General features: G+C 44.3%; 1 protein-coding gene across 1 annotated transcript; it reads right to left on the bottom strand.

Moving 5' to 3' along the window:
* Positions 1-8,651: 8,651 nt before the first annotated feature.
* LOC116427111 (tubulin beta chain) lies at positions 8,652-13,438 on the bottom strand. The gene is made up of 5 exons (XM_031977071.2): positions 13,382-13,438; positions 11,159-11,623; positions 10,068-10,372; positions 9,680-9,977; positions 8,652-8,867 (listed from the first exon to the last, which is right to left on the bottom strand). The coding sequence occupies exons 1-5, from the start codon at positions 13,436-13,438 to the stop codon at positions 8,652-8,654; spliced, it is 1,341 nt and encodes a 446-aa protein (XP_031832931.1).
* Between the last annotated feature and the right edge of the window lie 1,698 nt (positions 13,439-15,136).

Genomic DNA, 15,136 nt, shown 5'->3' on the forward strand with positions numbered 1-15,136 from the left:
GATTGCTAGGATTCAGCGAGGACGTCTCAAATCGCACCACTATTTCTGTGTCGAGGATCGAGCCGAATCGGCCGTACTTATAGAGATCCTGGCTGCGCCGTAAAAAGGAAACTCGTCCTCGTTCCTGGGACCACCAGTCCCTGCGCATCGTTCCACGCTTCGAGACCAGGGGCGGGACTTATCGCGCCATAACTTCGCTCCACCCTGAATCGACGGGCGGGTAGGGAATTTTCGTAAAATTCTCAAATGATTACCGATTGGCTCCCGGTGTGGCCCTGATGGCCGAAAAAGAGTAGGATCGTTGATCATCCGAACGCAAAAAGAAACGTGTATCCTGAATCCTGTTGATGTCTTTTAGCGAGACGAGTAACGCTATAGGATATCGTTCGGTCGGAGCCTGTTCGGTCGACGGGTTTTTAAGACGTCATTCGGGGGCATAGATTCGGCGATCGATGGACCCACTGGTTGTTCGATAAATTTTCTGGCAATTCGAAGGACACTGCAGCGATTCTCCTCGAGGCGGATGTCGGATGGCAGCCACCTGTCGTTGATTATTTTACAGATACCGCATTATAGGCAGCAAGCAGGGAAATGTACTCCGCACTTTTTCAAACGAGATCCGCCGACTGTGAGAAGCGGAGAAGAGGCAAGGGCGTACCTGTTCGGACGACAAAAATCGAGCGGATGATTATAACCGGTTCCCGAACCGACTAAGTACTTTGTCCATCCCTGGACAAGCGCTCGAGAGGATTTTCCGACGAACTTGATCTAAATGTTTAAAATATCCGAAGGAATCGCGTCGATGCTGTAAGCCTGTTCCACGTAAAATGCAAACAAGTTCTCGTTTATTCGTGTTTTTCTACCGCGAAATTCATTTTCACTACAGTGTCAGTATCTTTTTCACTTAGGTTATCGCCTCCGCGTTCTAAACAGGTTTCCCAAGCACCGTTGCATCTTTTGATAAGGTACCAGCGGCGAAATGGCTTCCATTAGCATCGGTCGAGAGATTTTCATGAAACGTAACCAGGAAAGACATAAGATCTAACGAGTAAGTTCTCTTAGACTGAACGGTACAACAGGTATGCCAGAAAGTTCTACTGTGTACGAAAATCAGATGCAAAAAGGTGAATGAAATATTCGAGGTTTCGTTTTTCAGGAACTTCAGTTCAGAGATTCGTTCGGCACGCTACGGCTGACTCGTATGTGCACGACTCGCTGTTTCTACTTTTCTCGGACATCGATACACGCGGACGCTACCCCTAAAATATATTCCGTAGCTTACAAAGTCATAATTCAGGGAGTACAAGAATATCATTTTATTAGTTTCTAAAGCCATATAACATCTCAGGTGAAAGATAACGATTCAATCGTAAAGCAATCAATTATTTTCCACTAACATATCACTTAATGAATTCTCGAATACGAGTTTAAATGAAGGGTTCTCTAAACCGATGAATCTCGTTCCTTTCATTCAGCCTACCTCCCCGGCATCGTACAGGGTGTCCCATAACTCCGGAGCCAGGTATGTATACTAGAGTTAGTAAGTATACGATCAGTCGCATTAACCCAATTTGCACCCGCAGATCATTCGCAGGACAGCCAAGGAGGAAGGGTGCGCGGAACATCAATGATCAACGGGGAATGAAGACGAGACGAGTTTGAGTTGAGAATCAATAAAATTTATTGTCGATGATTAGAAGACATCGTCGCTGCGCGGAATCTCTGGAAGCGACGAGATCAGGGTGCGGTAGGCAGGGTCGACTAGAGCGGCTCGAAGTTCAGATGTGTGACGGCCGGCCCGTTGATTAGCTCAGAGGGTGTATCCAGCGGCGACGACCGGTGCGTGAGCGTAGACGGCTGCGGCCGGTGCTGCGGCGACCACTGGGGCTGCAGTTTTGACTACAGCGGCGGTGGCGATGGGAGCAGCGGCGAGGTAAGGAGCCGTGGCGATCAACGGGCTCTTCAGGCTCACTTTGTAGGTGTTGGCGTAGCTGGTGGCGACCGGCAGGGTGTGCGCCACGGCGAGCGGTGCGGCGACCGGTGCGGCAACCACCGGGGCAGCGTGGAGAGCCGCTGGTGCGGCCAGGAAGCCCGGCGCTGGGTTAGGGGCGGCTGCGGCGCAGGCGAACAGAGCGAACAGAGCGACGAATTTGTACATGGTTGCGATTGGAGTTGGTCGTCGGCGACGGTTTTCGTGAGAAGAAGGTTCGTGCTTAACCAGCTGTGATCGCTGAGAGACGAATGATGCTCTATCGTCGGACTTGCCGTGCCTTTTATTCCTCCGCGGCTGACCTCTCCCACCCGAAACTCGCGTCCGCCGGCCAGTCGTCCGTTTCGTTTCGTTTCGTTTCGCCAACGTAGTTGTCCCGTTCCAACCGACCCCGATTCCTCCTCGTCCTGGGACAACAGTCGCTGCGCAACGCTCTCGCCGCTTCCCTCCTACCTTTGTTACGTTACTGGACGCGTACACGCGTCGTTCAGGGCCTCCTTCCGATACGCCTCGCTTCCCTTCGGCCGCGAGTCCTTTCGTTTCGTTTCGTTCCTCTGTCCGTGGAAGTACATTGTCAAGGACGATGAACCGATCGACGAGGCTCGCCCGGATCCGCGTGCAACGTACTCGAATGGCCCTTCGCTGCCTCCTCCCTTCGCTTCTCCACCGGTCGCGTCGGTACACCTTCGTCTACCGCGAATAGATACCGGCCTTCGTGCACGCCGCGGCTTCAGAGCGATAGGTATGTTACAAAAGAAAATCCGAGAGATCGTTCAAAGACCGAGGGAACTTTGAAGAACTTTGAATACGCAACGATGCGGCTGCGAAGAATTCCGCCGTCGCTTTCTCTGATTTCGTAGGAAGTCGAGCAGTCTACTTTCCCGATCACAGACACGACGGGAATTCGAGCTTATCGCGTTCGCTACAAGCGTCGCATATTCGTGACGGCTGTGATCCTATGTTTTACATAATGAAAATGATATTAATCTTATAGATATTGTTATTAGAAATTATAAACTACGGCATTATAGTTAGGAACTCGATGACTCGCGTTTCTGTTTCATTTTTCTAATATTTTGTTTAGATTTAGTGGATTGAAGCAAATATTATAATTGAGGAGACCGTCACCGAAATAAGCGCTGCTAGCGAACGTGTTATTCAGCGAATAGTTGCAACGTATAGAATACTTGCGCGGAATAATTGAGCGAATTGCGCTAATGTATTAGCGGGTGTACTACGGTGCACGTTTCGTTCCGATGGAATCATAGAAAACCTGAAAGACTGGGCAATCTCGCTGAAACGTCAGCTAGTTTCTTAACACGTTAAACGCCATGTCAGTCATTGACGATTGACGCTTCGGAATTACTTGGAAACAATCGTAACATGCAATTAATAATTGTCCCTGCTTTTCTTTGCTACAAAAGAATAACTCTACGGAAAAAAACGACCAAGATTTTCGTGACGCTGAACGTGTTAACCCTTGTCGTACAATGACGAACGAGACTCGCGATGAAGATTTCTAGACTAACTTAACAACAATCAATGTTGTTCATTACCCACGGATCAAAGCAAACAACTATTTCGCTATTATCAGTGTATTATCTCCAAATGAAATTTCCGCTTAAAGTAGAATGAACAACTTTGCTGCTTTTCTTCTAAATTGTCGATAGTCAAATATTACACGAGCTTAGTAGAGAAAAAAAATAGTACGTCAAGGGGTTAACGGTAGGAAATGATAAGGTGCCCAACTGTTCGCGGCGAACTTCGCCGGCCGGCAGGCCTGCTCGCATGGTTCTCGCCGTGAACTGCGCACGTTAATCCTCGGTGGTAGTTGACGCGCAGGAATACCTGGCTAGTGGACACAGCTAGATCCGAGAAATTCGTTCTTAGATAACGAGGGGATCGGACCCCGATCCCGGCTAGTCTATAACGGGCGAACAACCCTCGCATTTAGAGATAACTCCACTTAATTAACGTATTGACTGCGCGTTAATTAATAAACGCCACTCCCATCCGGTAGTCCGTGGTCCCTATTTCCACGATAACGTAACGAGTTTCTCTGTCTCCCTCCCCCGATCATCTCCCGGCTCACCCTCCGACGGTCCGTCGATGTTAATGCCGATGCCGATGACGTTACGTTATACATCGTGTTTACTTTGAGCGGTGAATACGATTGCGTAACAATTAGTGAACCGTTTCGACGCCCACAACTATCCACTTCGAGACGCGACGCATCGGCTGGCATACGAAACGACGTTGCGATTAGTCTAGGCCAACGCCGGCCGACCGTTGTCTACGTCCAGTCGAGAATATAATATTCTTCGCCGCGACCGACGCGATGTTAACACTAGAACTACCAAATGGGTCGAGACGACCCATTTCATGACACTTCTTTCGCAATCATGGAAAAGGCACTGAGAAGTTTTTCAATAAATTGATTTAGATGAAGACAAACTAGAATATAAGCAGATACAGAACTCGATAAATGTATTTTTATACGTTCTAGAAGGAAATATAGAAGAATCAATTTCACCGATCGGTAGTTCTAGTGTTAACCACTTGCGCTGGAAATTAATTCAGAGGTTTGGCAAGGTCTCGCGCGATGAACTTTCTTTTTATCTATTTTTCGCATTTCTAAAAATGAGACAGTCTTATGACTTTTTTGACAATGGTCCTCGGCTTTCGGAAACAATGAGTTTTAACTCTTGTGATCGGTACTGCCACAGTGGCGACATTTAACATTTGTTTTCGAAATCGAGAGGTATTGTATTTATTATTCTTTTCAAAATTTATATTCAACAAAACACATTAACTTTAATAAATTTTTAATATCCATATATTTGTTATAAACCATCTATGGAAAAATAACTTTGAGAATATATATATAATAAATATAATATAATATGAATAATAATAAAATACAAGTTATTTCGAAATTATAATTCAGATGAAGGAAAACGGAGAAAAGCAGAATCCCAAGCATGAAGATTCGAAACTTACAACCCCCGGCATACCCGTGTTACCATCTTATTACAATACTATAGAAACGTAAAACTCATTTTTCTCGAAAACGGAGGACCATTGTCAAAAAAGCCACGAGGGTTCATCTCTATATGCACCATGACACGCATAGGGTTTCATCCAAAAACAGACTTTTACGTTCGGCTCTCTCCTTGTAAGTAATAGCTTGTCCCAGTTGCCAGCTACACTATGCAGAGCCTCGAATCGTAGCGCATCTTTTGCGAAATTGGCGGTATCGCAACAGCCGAGTGATACCCAATTGTTCTTTTCGGAACCTGTCCACCTCGTCTAAACCTCGCTCCCCTCGCTGCACCCCAGCCGGCCGGCGTTCACCATTTCTAACTTTCTCTGTCTCTCCCTGCCGGTGTCTCGTTCCCGTTTCTTTTCTTCTCTTTGTCAACCGGTGGCCGAGCAATTTCGTGGCAAGGCCGCGCCGCGCCGCGCTTTCGTAAACGCGCCGTTCGCCGCTGGCGAATAACCTCCGCGAACGATCTATCGGTTTCAGTGTAACCTACCAGCCTTTCTTCTCGTTTTTCTGACTCGTTCTTTTTCCCCAGGTTCCCGCATCTCGTTTTTTGTCCTGTTTCTTCGAGCGGCACGCTCCCGTGGCGGCTGTGTTTTGACGCGGCGTTGATCGATGAAGAAAAAGGGAGGACGAAGGAGAGAAAAAAAAAGCCACGGAGATCCGGCTCGCGATCGCGAACGACGGCGACGCCCAAATCCGGAAGACCTTGGCCTGTCCTGTCACGACGAGGGCCGCGCGGATACGTTGGCCAGTTTCTTTTTCGGGACCGGCGCGCGCCACGGCCGCCTATAAAAGAACACGGCATCCTCGAGTTCCGGATCAGTGGAGGTTTATTAGGGCACCGAGTCATATCGCTCCTCGCGCCTCGTCCTCGGACGTTGCCTCTCTGTCGGTCGTTGGTCCACTCCGGGGCTTCTAGAACTTCACCGCTAAGCGCGACCCCCTTTAGAGTCTACGTAAGTACTGTCCACCGACGATATCTTTTCACTTCTATGAACTGAAGGGGTAAGCGCGGCAAGGGTACATGGAGCACAGTTTGACAAAGTCGGAGAATAAGTATAATGAGAAGAAGTGAGACAGACAGTCCTTAAAGATTGTAAATAGCGCGATCGTTACATTTTTCCATTTATAAGCGGGTAAAAGAGAAGTAAAGATAAATAATTGAAAGGAAGACAAATAAATAAAGTTAAAATTTGATACTTTATTTATTTGTCTTCCTTTCAGTTTTAAAAAAAGTTAAGGTTTGATACTTTTAGAGAGTGTACGGAGAAGTGCAATCGCCGCTTGCCACTCAAACGGTTAAGGAAATGAACCTTTAATTCTGTTAATTACTAACTCGGTAAAACTAGTCCTATTTACATCGTGTTTGGACTTGTTTCAATCACAACAATCTCAACGATTCACTAGTACTACGTTTAAGGAGAGTAAGACTGAAATTTTGAAACTTCGTCAAACTGTGCTCCGTGTTCTCTTGCAGTACTTGCCCCTTCAGTTCGTTGGAGATGCGAAAAGGTACGGTGGACAGTACTTCCGCCACCCTATGTAGAGGCGCGCAAGCTAGGAATACGAATTGAAACGTTTACTGGCGATAAATCATAAACCTCGTGGACACGCTGTACACGTAGCGTTGCCAAACTGGTTTTGAGTCGACTCCTTGCACGTCAATCATTCAGCTCTGCTAACATATCTGCGACTCCCGAAGTTAGTTGCGCGACTCACACGTTGAGAAGACTGGCTCTAGGTTTGCTAGTAGCTAGAATTCCTCTGAGAGTTAGATTCCTCGCGTTCTGAAGGTTTCAGTCGGTTTTGCTACCCTAGCTGAACGAACCGGTTGTAAAGTGACGCTGCGATTTCGCGGTTATTCTTATTCATTCGTCCCTGGCAGAGCTGTTATCGTACTCTGTACAGTCCCAGAACTATAGGGAAAAACACGAGGTTCCGTTCTACAGTCTTTTTTCTCGATCTTTTTGCTGGGACCGCGTTCGTTCCAGTACGCGGATTTCCCTGGAACACGCCCGTCCCCGGGAACCTTGGAAACCCGAGCGCGAGATCTGCGAGGAGCACAATAGGCAGAGCCCCGATCGGCGCTAATCGAGAATTAAAACTATTGTTTCTATCATGAGAACGATCGCGATATCCTTGGGATATCGTTTCCGTCGATGCAGACCCGCGTTTCGCGTGTCTACGATCTTGCCGGTTCACGCCCCATCCAGAGTCAACGCCGTCGGGGAGACCACGGTCGTTCGAACGTGGAACGTGTCACGGTTAGAGAAGGAATCGCGAATCACGTCTAGCGTAACGACGCCGTCGACCGTCTCCTCTTCGTTCCGACCGAGGATCAATGAAACGAAAGAATGTTAACCCTTCGAGGACAAGCGTCGTCGTGTCGGCGACATTGGCGCTTAACATTGCCAGTTGTAGACAAGAAATTTAATTAAGCAACGAAAGATTAACCCCTTGATTTCTTTCTCAATTCCGACCGATACCACTACTTCGTGATTAATAATTCATTCGAAAAAGAGAACAATCGTAGGCAAGAAATTCAATTAACGCATTGTGCGCCGGCTCCGAGATAATGCGGGATTTTTAGTCTATCGTTTAATTGTTAGTTCTATATTAATGTAACATTTTATATATGCATAACGCAAATTCAAAAATCGAATTACTTATTCTTTTTCGTAAATTACAAATTTCGGTTTGATGTTTAAGGATATATCAATATAATCACCGACGCTCGCGTTTCTAGTAGCTGAAATTCAGCCGGCGTACAATGTGTCAAACGAAAGGATTTCGATTGATACGACGACTCTGTGCTTAATAATTCATTCGAAAAAGAGAAAAATCGTAGGCCATGTTCGCTCTTAAATATACTAATTGATTACAAAAGAATATTTACTTCGAATCCAAATGAATCGAGTAATATTTATGTTTGTTAAACCACGTTAGAAATCTTCACCTTACGTTGTTACAAAGCAAGGGGTTAATTCATAGTATCTTCTCCTAATATTTGGAGAAACTTCTCAATGTTCGAGAAAGTCGTCGCCCCGAAGGGTCAAGAGCAGAAGTTTCCAAAAGTTGTCTCTCATAATTATTCGTCGCGATGGAGATAAGTTGGAAACCGTTGATCCGAGAGATATAAATAAACTGTCTCACGTTCGTTGTCTCGATCGAGGAGTCATCAATATGCTTTTTATGATTGCCCGACAGGTATTAATTGAAACAGGTTTCGTCGTCGTGTATCGCATAGTTTTATTGCGACAAGCGTCGAGAGATGAGAACACAACAAAGAACCAAGTTTGTATTAACTCCGCAACGGCCGCGCTGAAAGTTGAACGCTGCTGAAACGGCTAACGATATAAGTAGCAGGGACTCGACGAGAACGTCGTTGGTGCCACGCGTGAACGCAGGAGCGCGAAGGACTTGTATAATTCAAGGTACTACTTGTATACTCGCGCACGTGCGTACACGAGCAATAATATTGATCGATGAAAGGTGTATCACGAGGAAAAATGAAACGATGGAATGGAACAGAGGAGGCGAGGGAGATCACGATGACGATGACGATGTCCAGCCGCCGGGTTCGCGTGAGATTTGCGCTGGACCGGCCGGTCTTTGCTAGTTTTCACCCTCGCCTTCCTCTTCCTCGTCGAATTCTCCCTCCTCCTCGGCGGTGGCATCCTGATACTGCTGGTACTCCGACACCAGGTCGTTCATGTTGCTCTCGGCCTCGGTGAACTCCATTTCGTCCATACCCTCACCCGTGTACCAGTGGAGGAACGCTTTCCGCCTGAACATCGCCGTGAACTGCTCCGATACTCTCTTGAACAGCTCCTAAAATAGCAACCGGTTCTTTTACAGGAGGAACCGTTAGACTCTGATCCGAACTAGTCTTTAACCTTTTACCTACGGCAGGATTAACACGTTGAATGCCATAGGGTCACCGGTGACCTTCAATCAAATCGAATTACTATAGTCCACTCAATTAAACCATGCTTATTTGAAAACATTTCTATATTATAAATAATGCTAATTAATGCGGTGACATTCAGATAGATGATCTTGCAATAACAATGCAATGTAATCAGATGATTTAATATTATAGTTTTTCCATTTCGAGTATTTTTTATGAAATCATGCGACGTTCAACGTGTTAACCGTGAAACTAAAGCTCTGTACCGCAAAGTTTGACGCGGTCTGCATACGAGTCGCTCAGAAGCTAATACAATAAATGCGTGGCCGGCAAAGTGTTAACCCTTTGCACTCGAGAGGCGACTCTGAATCGCCATTTGATTCAGCATAGGAAATTATAAAATTGGAAACTTGACATGGAAAGATGATGGCAGCACATGAAACAGAAATAAAACAATTGTGCCCCTAAATTTGTGCAAGATGTTTCTTCATAGAAGTTCCAAATAGTACTGTTAATATTCCATCAGAAAATAATGAACGTTCGTACTGGAAAATATTGTTGAGTGCAAAGTGTTAAGAACGTCGTATACGCAAGGTATCCCTACCAGCAATCATAAGCCCCTTTGTGTCTTCGTTCTCTACAACCCAATATTCATTTCTGTCTATCTTTCAGCAAACCGAGAGTCAGCCGAAGTCCCGAAAGATCTACTTCGAGTTTCCATCGAAAGGATTACCTGGATAGCCGTCGAGTTCCCGATGAACGTCGCCGACATCTTCAATCCCCGTGGCGGGATGTCGCACACCGCCGTCTTCACGTTGCTGGGTATCCACTCGACGAAGTAGCTGCTGTTCTTGTTCTGTATGTTGAGCATCTGCTCGTCCACCTCCTTCATGGACATCCTACCGCGGAAAACCGCGGCGACGGTCAGGTAACGTCCGTGACGGGGGTCGCAGGCTGCCATCATGTTCTTCGCGTCGAACATTTGCTGCGTCAGCTCTGGCACCGTCAGAGCCCTGTACTGCTGCGAACCCCTGCGCAAACATTCCTCGACGCTTGATCGCGAAGCTCTTCGCTAGGTGTCTACTGTATGACTCATATTTCATGTTTTTTCCGTATCAGACCTGGACGACAGAGGCGCGAAACCAGGGATGAAGAAGTGGAGCCGAGGGAACGGTACCATGTTGACGGCGAGCTTACGCAGATCGGCGTTCAATTGTCCAGGGAACCTGAGGCACGTGGTCACGCCGCTCAGCGTAGCGCTCACCAAATGATTCAGGTCGCCGTAGGTCGGCGTGGTCAGCTTCAGCGTGCGGAAGCATATGTCGTAGAGAGCTTCGTTGTCGATGCAGTAGGATTCATCGGTGTTCTCGACCAACTGATGCACCGACAGGGTGCAGTTGTACGGCTCGACGACCGTGTCCGACACCTAGCACGCGCGACACGATGGAAAGAACGATGTGATCGGAATACGACTCAATCCGGGAGCTGATGGACTTATGCTGTCCACGGACGATAGCTTTTCACATCTGTAACAGACTGCAGAAGCAACTGCTGCAAGGAGACATGGATTCTTTAAGAATAGTTTGATACAGTCGGAGATTGAGTATAATACAGCGGTTTTCAACATTTATGCTACTACGCTTCCCTACAAATTTTTTTTCCGCGTCTCCCTGTCTTTTAATAGATATGATAATATAGATGTCTCTTAAATAATAATAGCTTTATTAGAAAATAAACATTACTTCATTGAATTTATACTGTTACGTTACGATATGAAGTTTATTTCTTTGTAGATGTTATGGTATGAACATTAATTTTTCTTAAAAATTTTGGCGCCTCCCTTGGCATCAAAGCGATGCCGAACGCGTCAAATATGCAATAAAACAAATATCAATGTCAGTAGTTTTATTTACATCGTGTTTGGGCTTATTTCAATCACAACAATCTCAACAATCCACTAGTACTATGTTTGAGAAAGTAAAATTGAAATTAATGAAACTGATATTTCCTTTATTGTATGTTTACATTTGACGCGTGCTACACCGCTTTGAGGTCTCGCATCTCGTGTCTGATTCACTTCTCATTACACTCTTTCCCCGACTTTGTCAAACTGTGCTCCATGTCCCCTCGTACTTACTCCTTCAGTTCGTCGGAGACGTGAAAAGGTATCGTTTGTGGACAGTAGATGACGACACGTTGTTTCAGTAGATACCTTGGGAGAGGGGACTACGCTGAACGTCATCATGATCCTATCCGGGTACTCTTCGCGTATCTTCGAGATCAACAACGTCCCCATACCGGCCCCCGTTCCGCCGCCAAGGGAATGGGTCAGCTGGAATCCCTGCAAACAGTCGCAGCTTTCCGCTTCCTTGCGTACAACGTCCAGGACAGAGTCGACCAGCTCCGCGCCTTCTGTGTAATGTCCTTTGGCCCAATTATTCCCGGCGCCGCTCTGACCGAACACGAAATTGTCCGGCCGAAATATCTGGCCGAACGGCCCGGACCGGACCGCGTCCATGGTGCCAGGTTCTAGGTCGACCAGAATCGCTCGCGGCACGTACTTTCCCCCGGACGCCTCGTTGTAGTAAACGTTTATACGCTCCAGTTGGAGATCGGAGTCACCGTGATAAGTCCCGGTCGGATCGATTCCATGCTCGTCGGAGATCACCTCCCAAAACTGTACGATCAGCGGATCGATGGGGATTTTAATAGAATTTAGAATTTAACACTAACTACCGAGCATTTGATACGGTTAACACATTGAATACCGAATGATTTTATAGAGCAAAATGCACAAAAGGGAAAAAATATAATATTAAACCATTTGACTGAATTGGATTACTATCATTGCACATTCATCAGACTGAATGTCACCGCAATGGGTAGCATCATTTATAATACAGAAATTTTTGGAAATAATCATCGTTTAATTGAGTGAATTATAGTACTTCGATTTGCCTGGGGGTCACCGGTGACCCCCATGGCATTCAATTTGTTAACACTAGAATTACTGGATTGGTCAAAATGACTCATTCCTGATTACATTTTTCTCAGTTATTCAACAGTTAACACAATGAATGCCATGGGGGTCACCGGTGACCCCCAGGCAAATTGAATTACTATGGTTCATTCAATTGAAAGACGATTGTTTGACAATATTTCTATATTATAAACAATGCTACCAAATGAGGTGACATTGAGCAAGATTAGGTGAAATAATAACAATGCAATTCAATCAAATGATTTAATATTATATTTATTCCATTTTGTGTATTTTGCTCTATGAAATTGTGCAGCGTTCAATGTGTTAACAGATGCTTCTCTGAAAAAGTACTAAAGAAATTGATTTAGCAATAAACAGATTAAATTGCAAACCAAGTGAAGTTTCAATAGTTGTACTGTTGGGGTTTCTATAGAACAATTTCAAAAAGACAATTTAACTGCTCGGTAGTTCTAGTGTTAACATGTAACCCCTATAAAAATTGCAACAATAGATTATTTTCAGTTTCGTTAGACACTGATTACAGTATTAAGGAGAAACTATTTATTTTCAAGATCATTTCGAATGTTCCATATGTTCAAGATATCGATAATTAGGAAACAAACAAATAAAAACTAGTCATTTCGACTGGTGGTTCTAGTGTCAACCGTTTGAGTGCCACTAATCTTTCCAAAAACCCGGTCGGAAATGCCAAGCAGCGCGACTGTGCTTCTTTCGTTTCAGATCGGAAACTGAAAGACGCTTTTCTATTTTCATATAAAAAAATCCTAAATAACACAATCGTTCTATTTTTCCATTTCTAAGCAGGCAGCAACAAAACTAAATAATTAGAAGGAAGATGAATAAATAAACTTCATTTGATTGTACCAACCGATACGCTGGCACTTTTAGGCAGTATACCGAAGAAGCGCGATCGCGCTGCTTGCCACTCAAACGGTTATCCCTTTGTACTCGGAAGCTTTTCACTAGAAACATTCGACACTTTCCAATGATACTATTGATATGAACTAATGAGAAAACACACGTGAATTAACACATTGCGTACTGGTAACGAGAAATCTCGTTTTTATATAAAGACACTTAGCTATACAACTCCGCTAATTACCACAGCATCGAAAAAATGATAAAATTTCATTCGACTCGATTATCTATTTAAAATATATTACATAACTATATGATATCTGAGTTTTTCTATGTATAGTGATATAAGTTGACTTCAGTGAAAATTGCCATCCGTACAATTCAGTTTTCTGAAAATTAGCCGGTACGCAATGTGTTAAGAAACAAAGCTATTTTATATAAATATTACACATTGATGCATTACACAAAACTTAATATTATATAGAACACTATATAATTTTGTTGTGTCAAATCAAACGGTGACTGAGAGACCTCTCAAGAGCAAAGGGTTAATAACATCATCGGATACTATACCTTCGCCCCTATTTGATTGCCGCACTGGCCAGCTTGTAGATGCGCTATCTCACGCATTTTCGCTGCCGTTCGCTTCTGTGACTGCTTAAACGACACTCGATTCTTCTAGCGACGCTGCAAACACCTACTTCTTCGCGGATAGATCTCGATCCAGATGTTTTTTCCTGTTGGATTCCTCCCGGTGAGAAACGGACGTGAAGTTAATGCGAAACGAGGCGACTGTCCCGAGCGTACGCACGAAAACGGAAAGGTTCGGCCTCGGCAACACCGATCAACGACTCGTCGTTTGTTCTCCGGTTGCCATGGATCTTTTGTTTCACGCGATCGGTTCAGTGAACCGCCGCCGCTCCTAGAGGTCATTCCGCCTTCAGCTTCTTTTTATTGTAACTGCGTGTCTGGTTGGAGCTGCGATCCAAATTGCCGTCATTCCGACCAATCATCTTAATTTTTTTACTCTTATTCGCAATCTTTCCTCGCTGACGCGGACGTTATTCGTATTTCCGTATTCTTCTGTCTACGTTAACCCGTTGCACTCGAAAGTTTCTTATCGGAAGTGTATTTTTAACTATGTAGTCGCCTCTCGGGAGCAATCGGTTAATAGAATCTTTAATTTTAATCTTTAATTTTAATCTTTAATTTTAATCTTTATTTAATAATTTAACCTTTCGAGTGTTCCACGCGTTTCTTAGCATTCTAATGAAATCGAGGAATTACGATTACAATTGAATTGCAACTTCATTGATTGAATTAATTGCAAAGTCATTAAAACTGAAGATAATCTATTGCCATAGTTTTTATAAGAATTATATATCAATAATATTAAATGCTAATTCTAGTGTTGACAAAGTTGTTTTGTCGTATACAGTTACCCTTAACGGATCAATGTCACCATATAAGCATGGCACTTTTACTGATTGGGTCCAATGTCGCGTATATGCAACAATCATTTCATTACTTTTATCACTGTAACAGTTGTAATATTTACAAGTAACACATTAAGTAGTGTTCTGTGAATTTGTTTCCACTCGTTATCTATGTTACAGTATCTTTTGGCAAACTTGAAACACTTCCGGTACGTTAAGGGTTAACAACTAAATCATAAGGCAACGGACTGACACTATGTCTGCCAAAGGTGCCAAAAGATACCTGAAATTTTAACTTATAATTATTTTCCAAGCTAAGTCGTATATTCTGAATTGACTTTTCGACTCCCCAATAACAATTATAAGATTAACCATATAAAATGCTCAAAATTCAATTCAGGAAAAATCATTGAACTGAGAAAATAATTGTAATCGAAAACTTCGAAAGTCTTTTGACAGCTCCGGAAGAAATAGTCTTAACACGTTGACTGCCACGAAAACCTTCAGCATTTTATGTATCACTTCTTTCGTAGCTAAGATGAAGACGAACAGTTACTTATCATTTGGTATCGCAATGCGTATGTTACACTGTTATCTAGTAACGCTATAAGGTATTTCCATTCGACGTTATCTGCCAAATTATAATTATTGCCAAGTAATTTGCAAGCTCCGGTCACCAGTGACCGACGCAGCAGTCAAGGTATCAAGCAACGAAGGGTATACGGTAACAACGCTAAACCAACGTATTAAGAGAGACAAAGAATTTCTTTATTACAATCTGATGCTGTAAAATCTACATAGAAGGTGTTGCCAATTCGACGAGGTGTAAAGAGAAACGACCGGTGGAACATCCCGCGGCGTAGCCGGTGAACGGGCGACGGGAACGTTTCGA

This window comes from Nomia melanderi, chromosome 14 (assembly GCF_051020985.1).
Source record: "Nomia melanderi isolate GNS246 chromosome 14, iyNomMela1, whole genome shotgun sequence".
Classification (NCBI taxonomy): Eukaryota; Metazoa; Arthropoda; class Insecta; order Hymenoptera; family Halictidae; genus Nomia; species Nomia melanderi.

Coding starts and splice junctions, on each gene's coding strand:
- LOC116427111 (XM_031977071.2), bottom strand. CDS start 13,438: ATGCGTGAGATAGCGCATCTACAAGCTGGCCAGTGCGGCAATCAAATA. Junction 11,624..13,381: donor GCAATCAAATAGGGGCGAAG/GTATAGTATCCG, acceptor CTGATCGTACAG/TTTTGGGAGGTGATCTCCGA. Junction 8,868..9,679: donor GGAACTCGACGGCTATCCAG/GTAATCCTTTCG, acceptor TTGCTATTTTAG/GAGCTGTTCAAGAGAGTATC.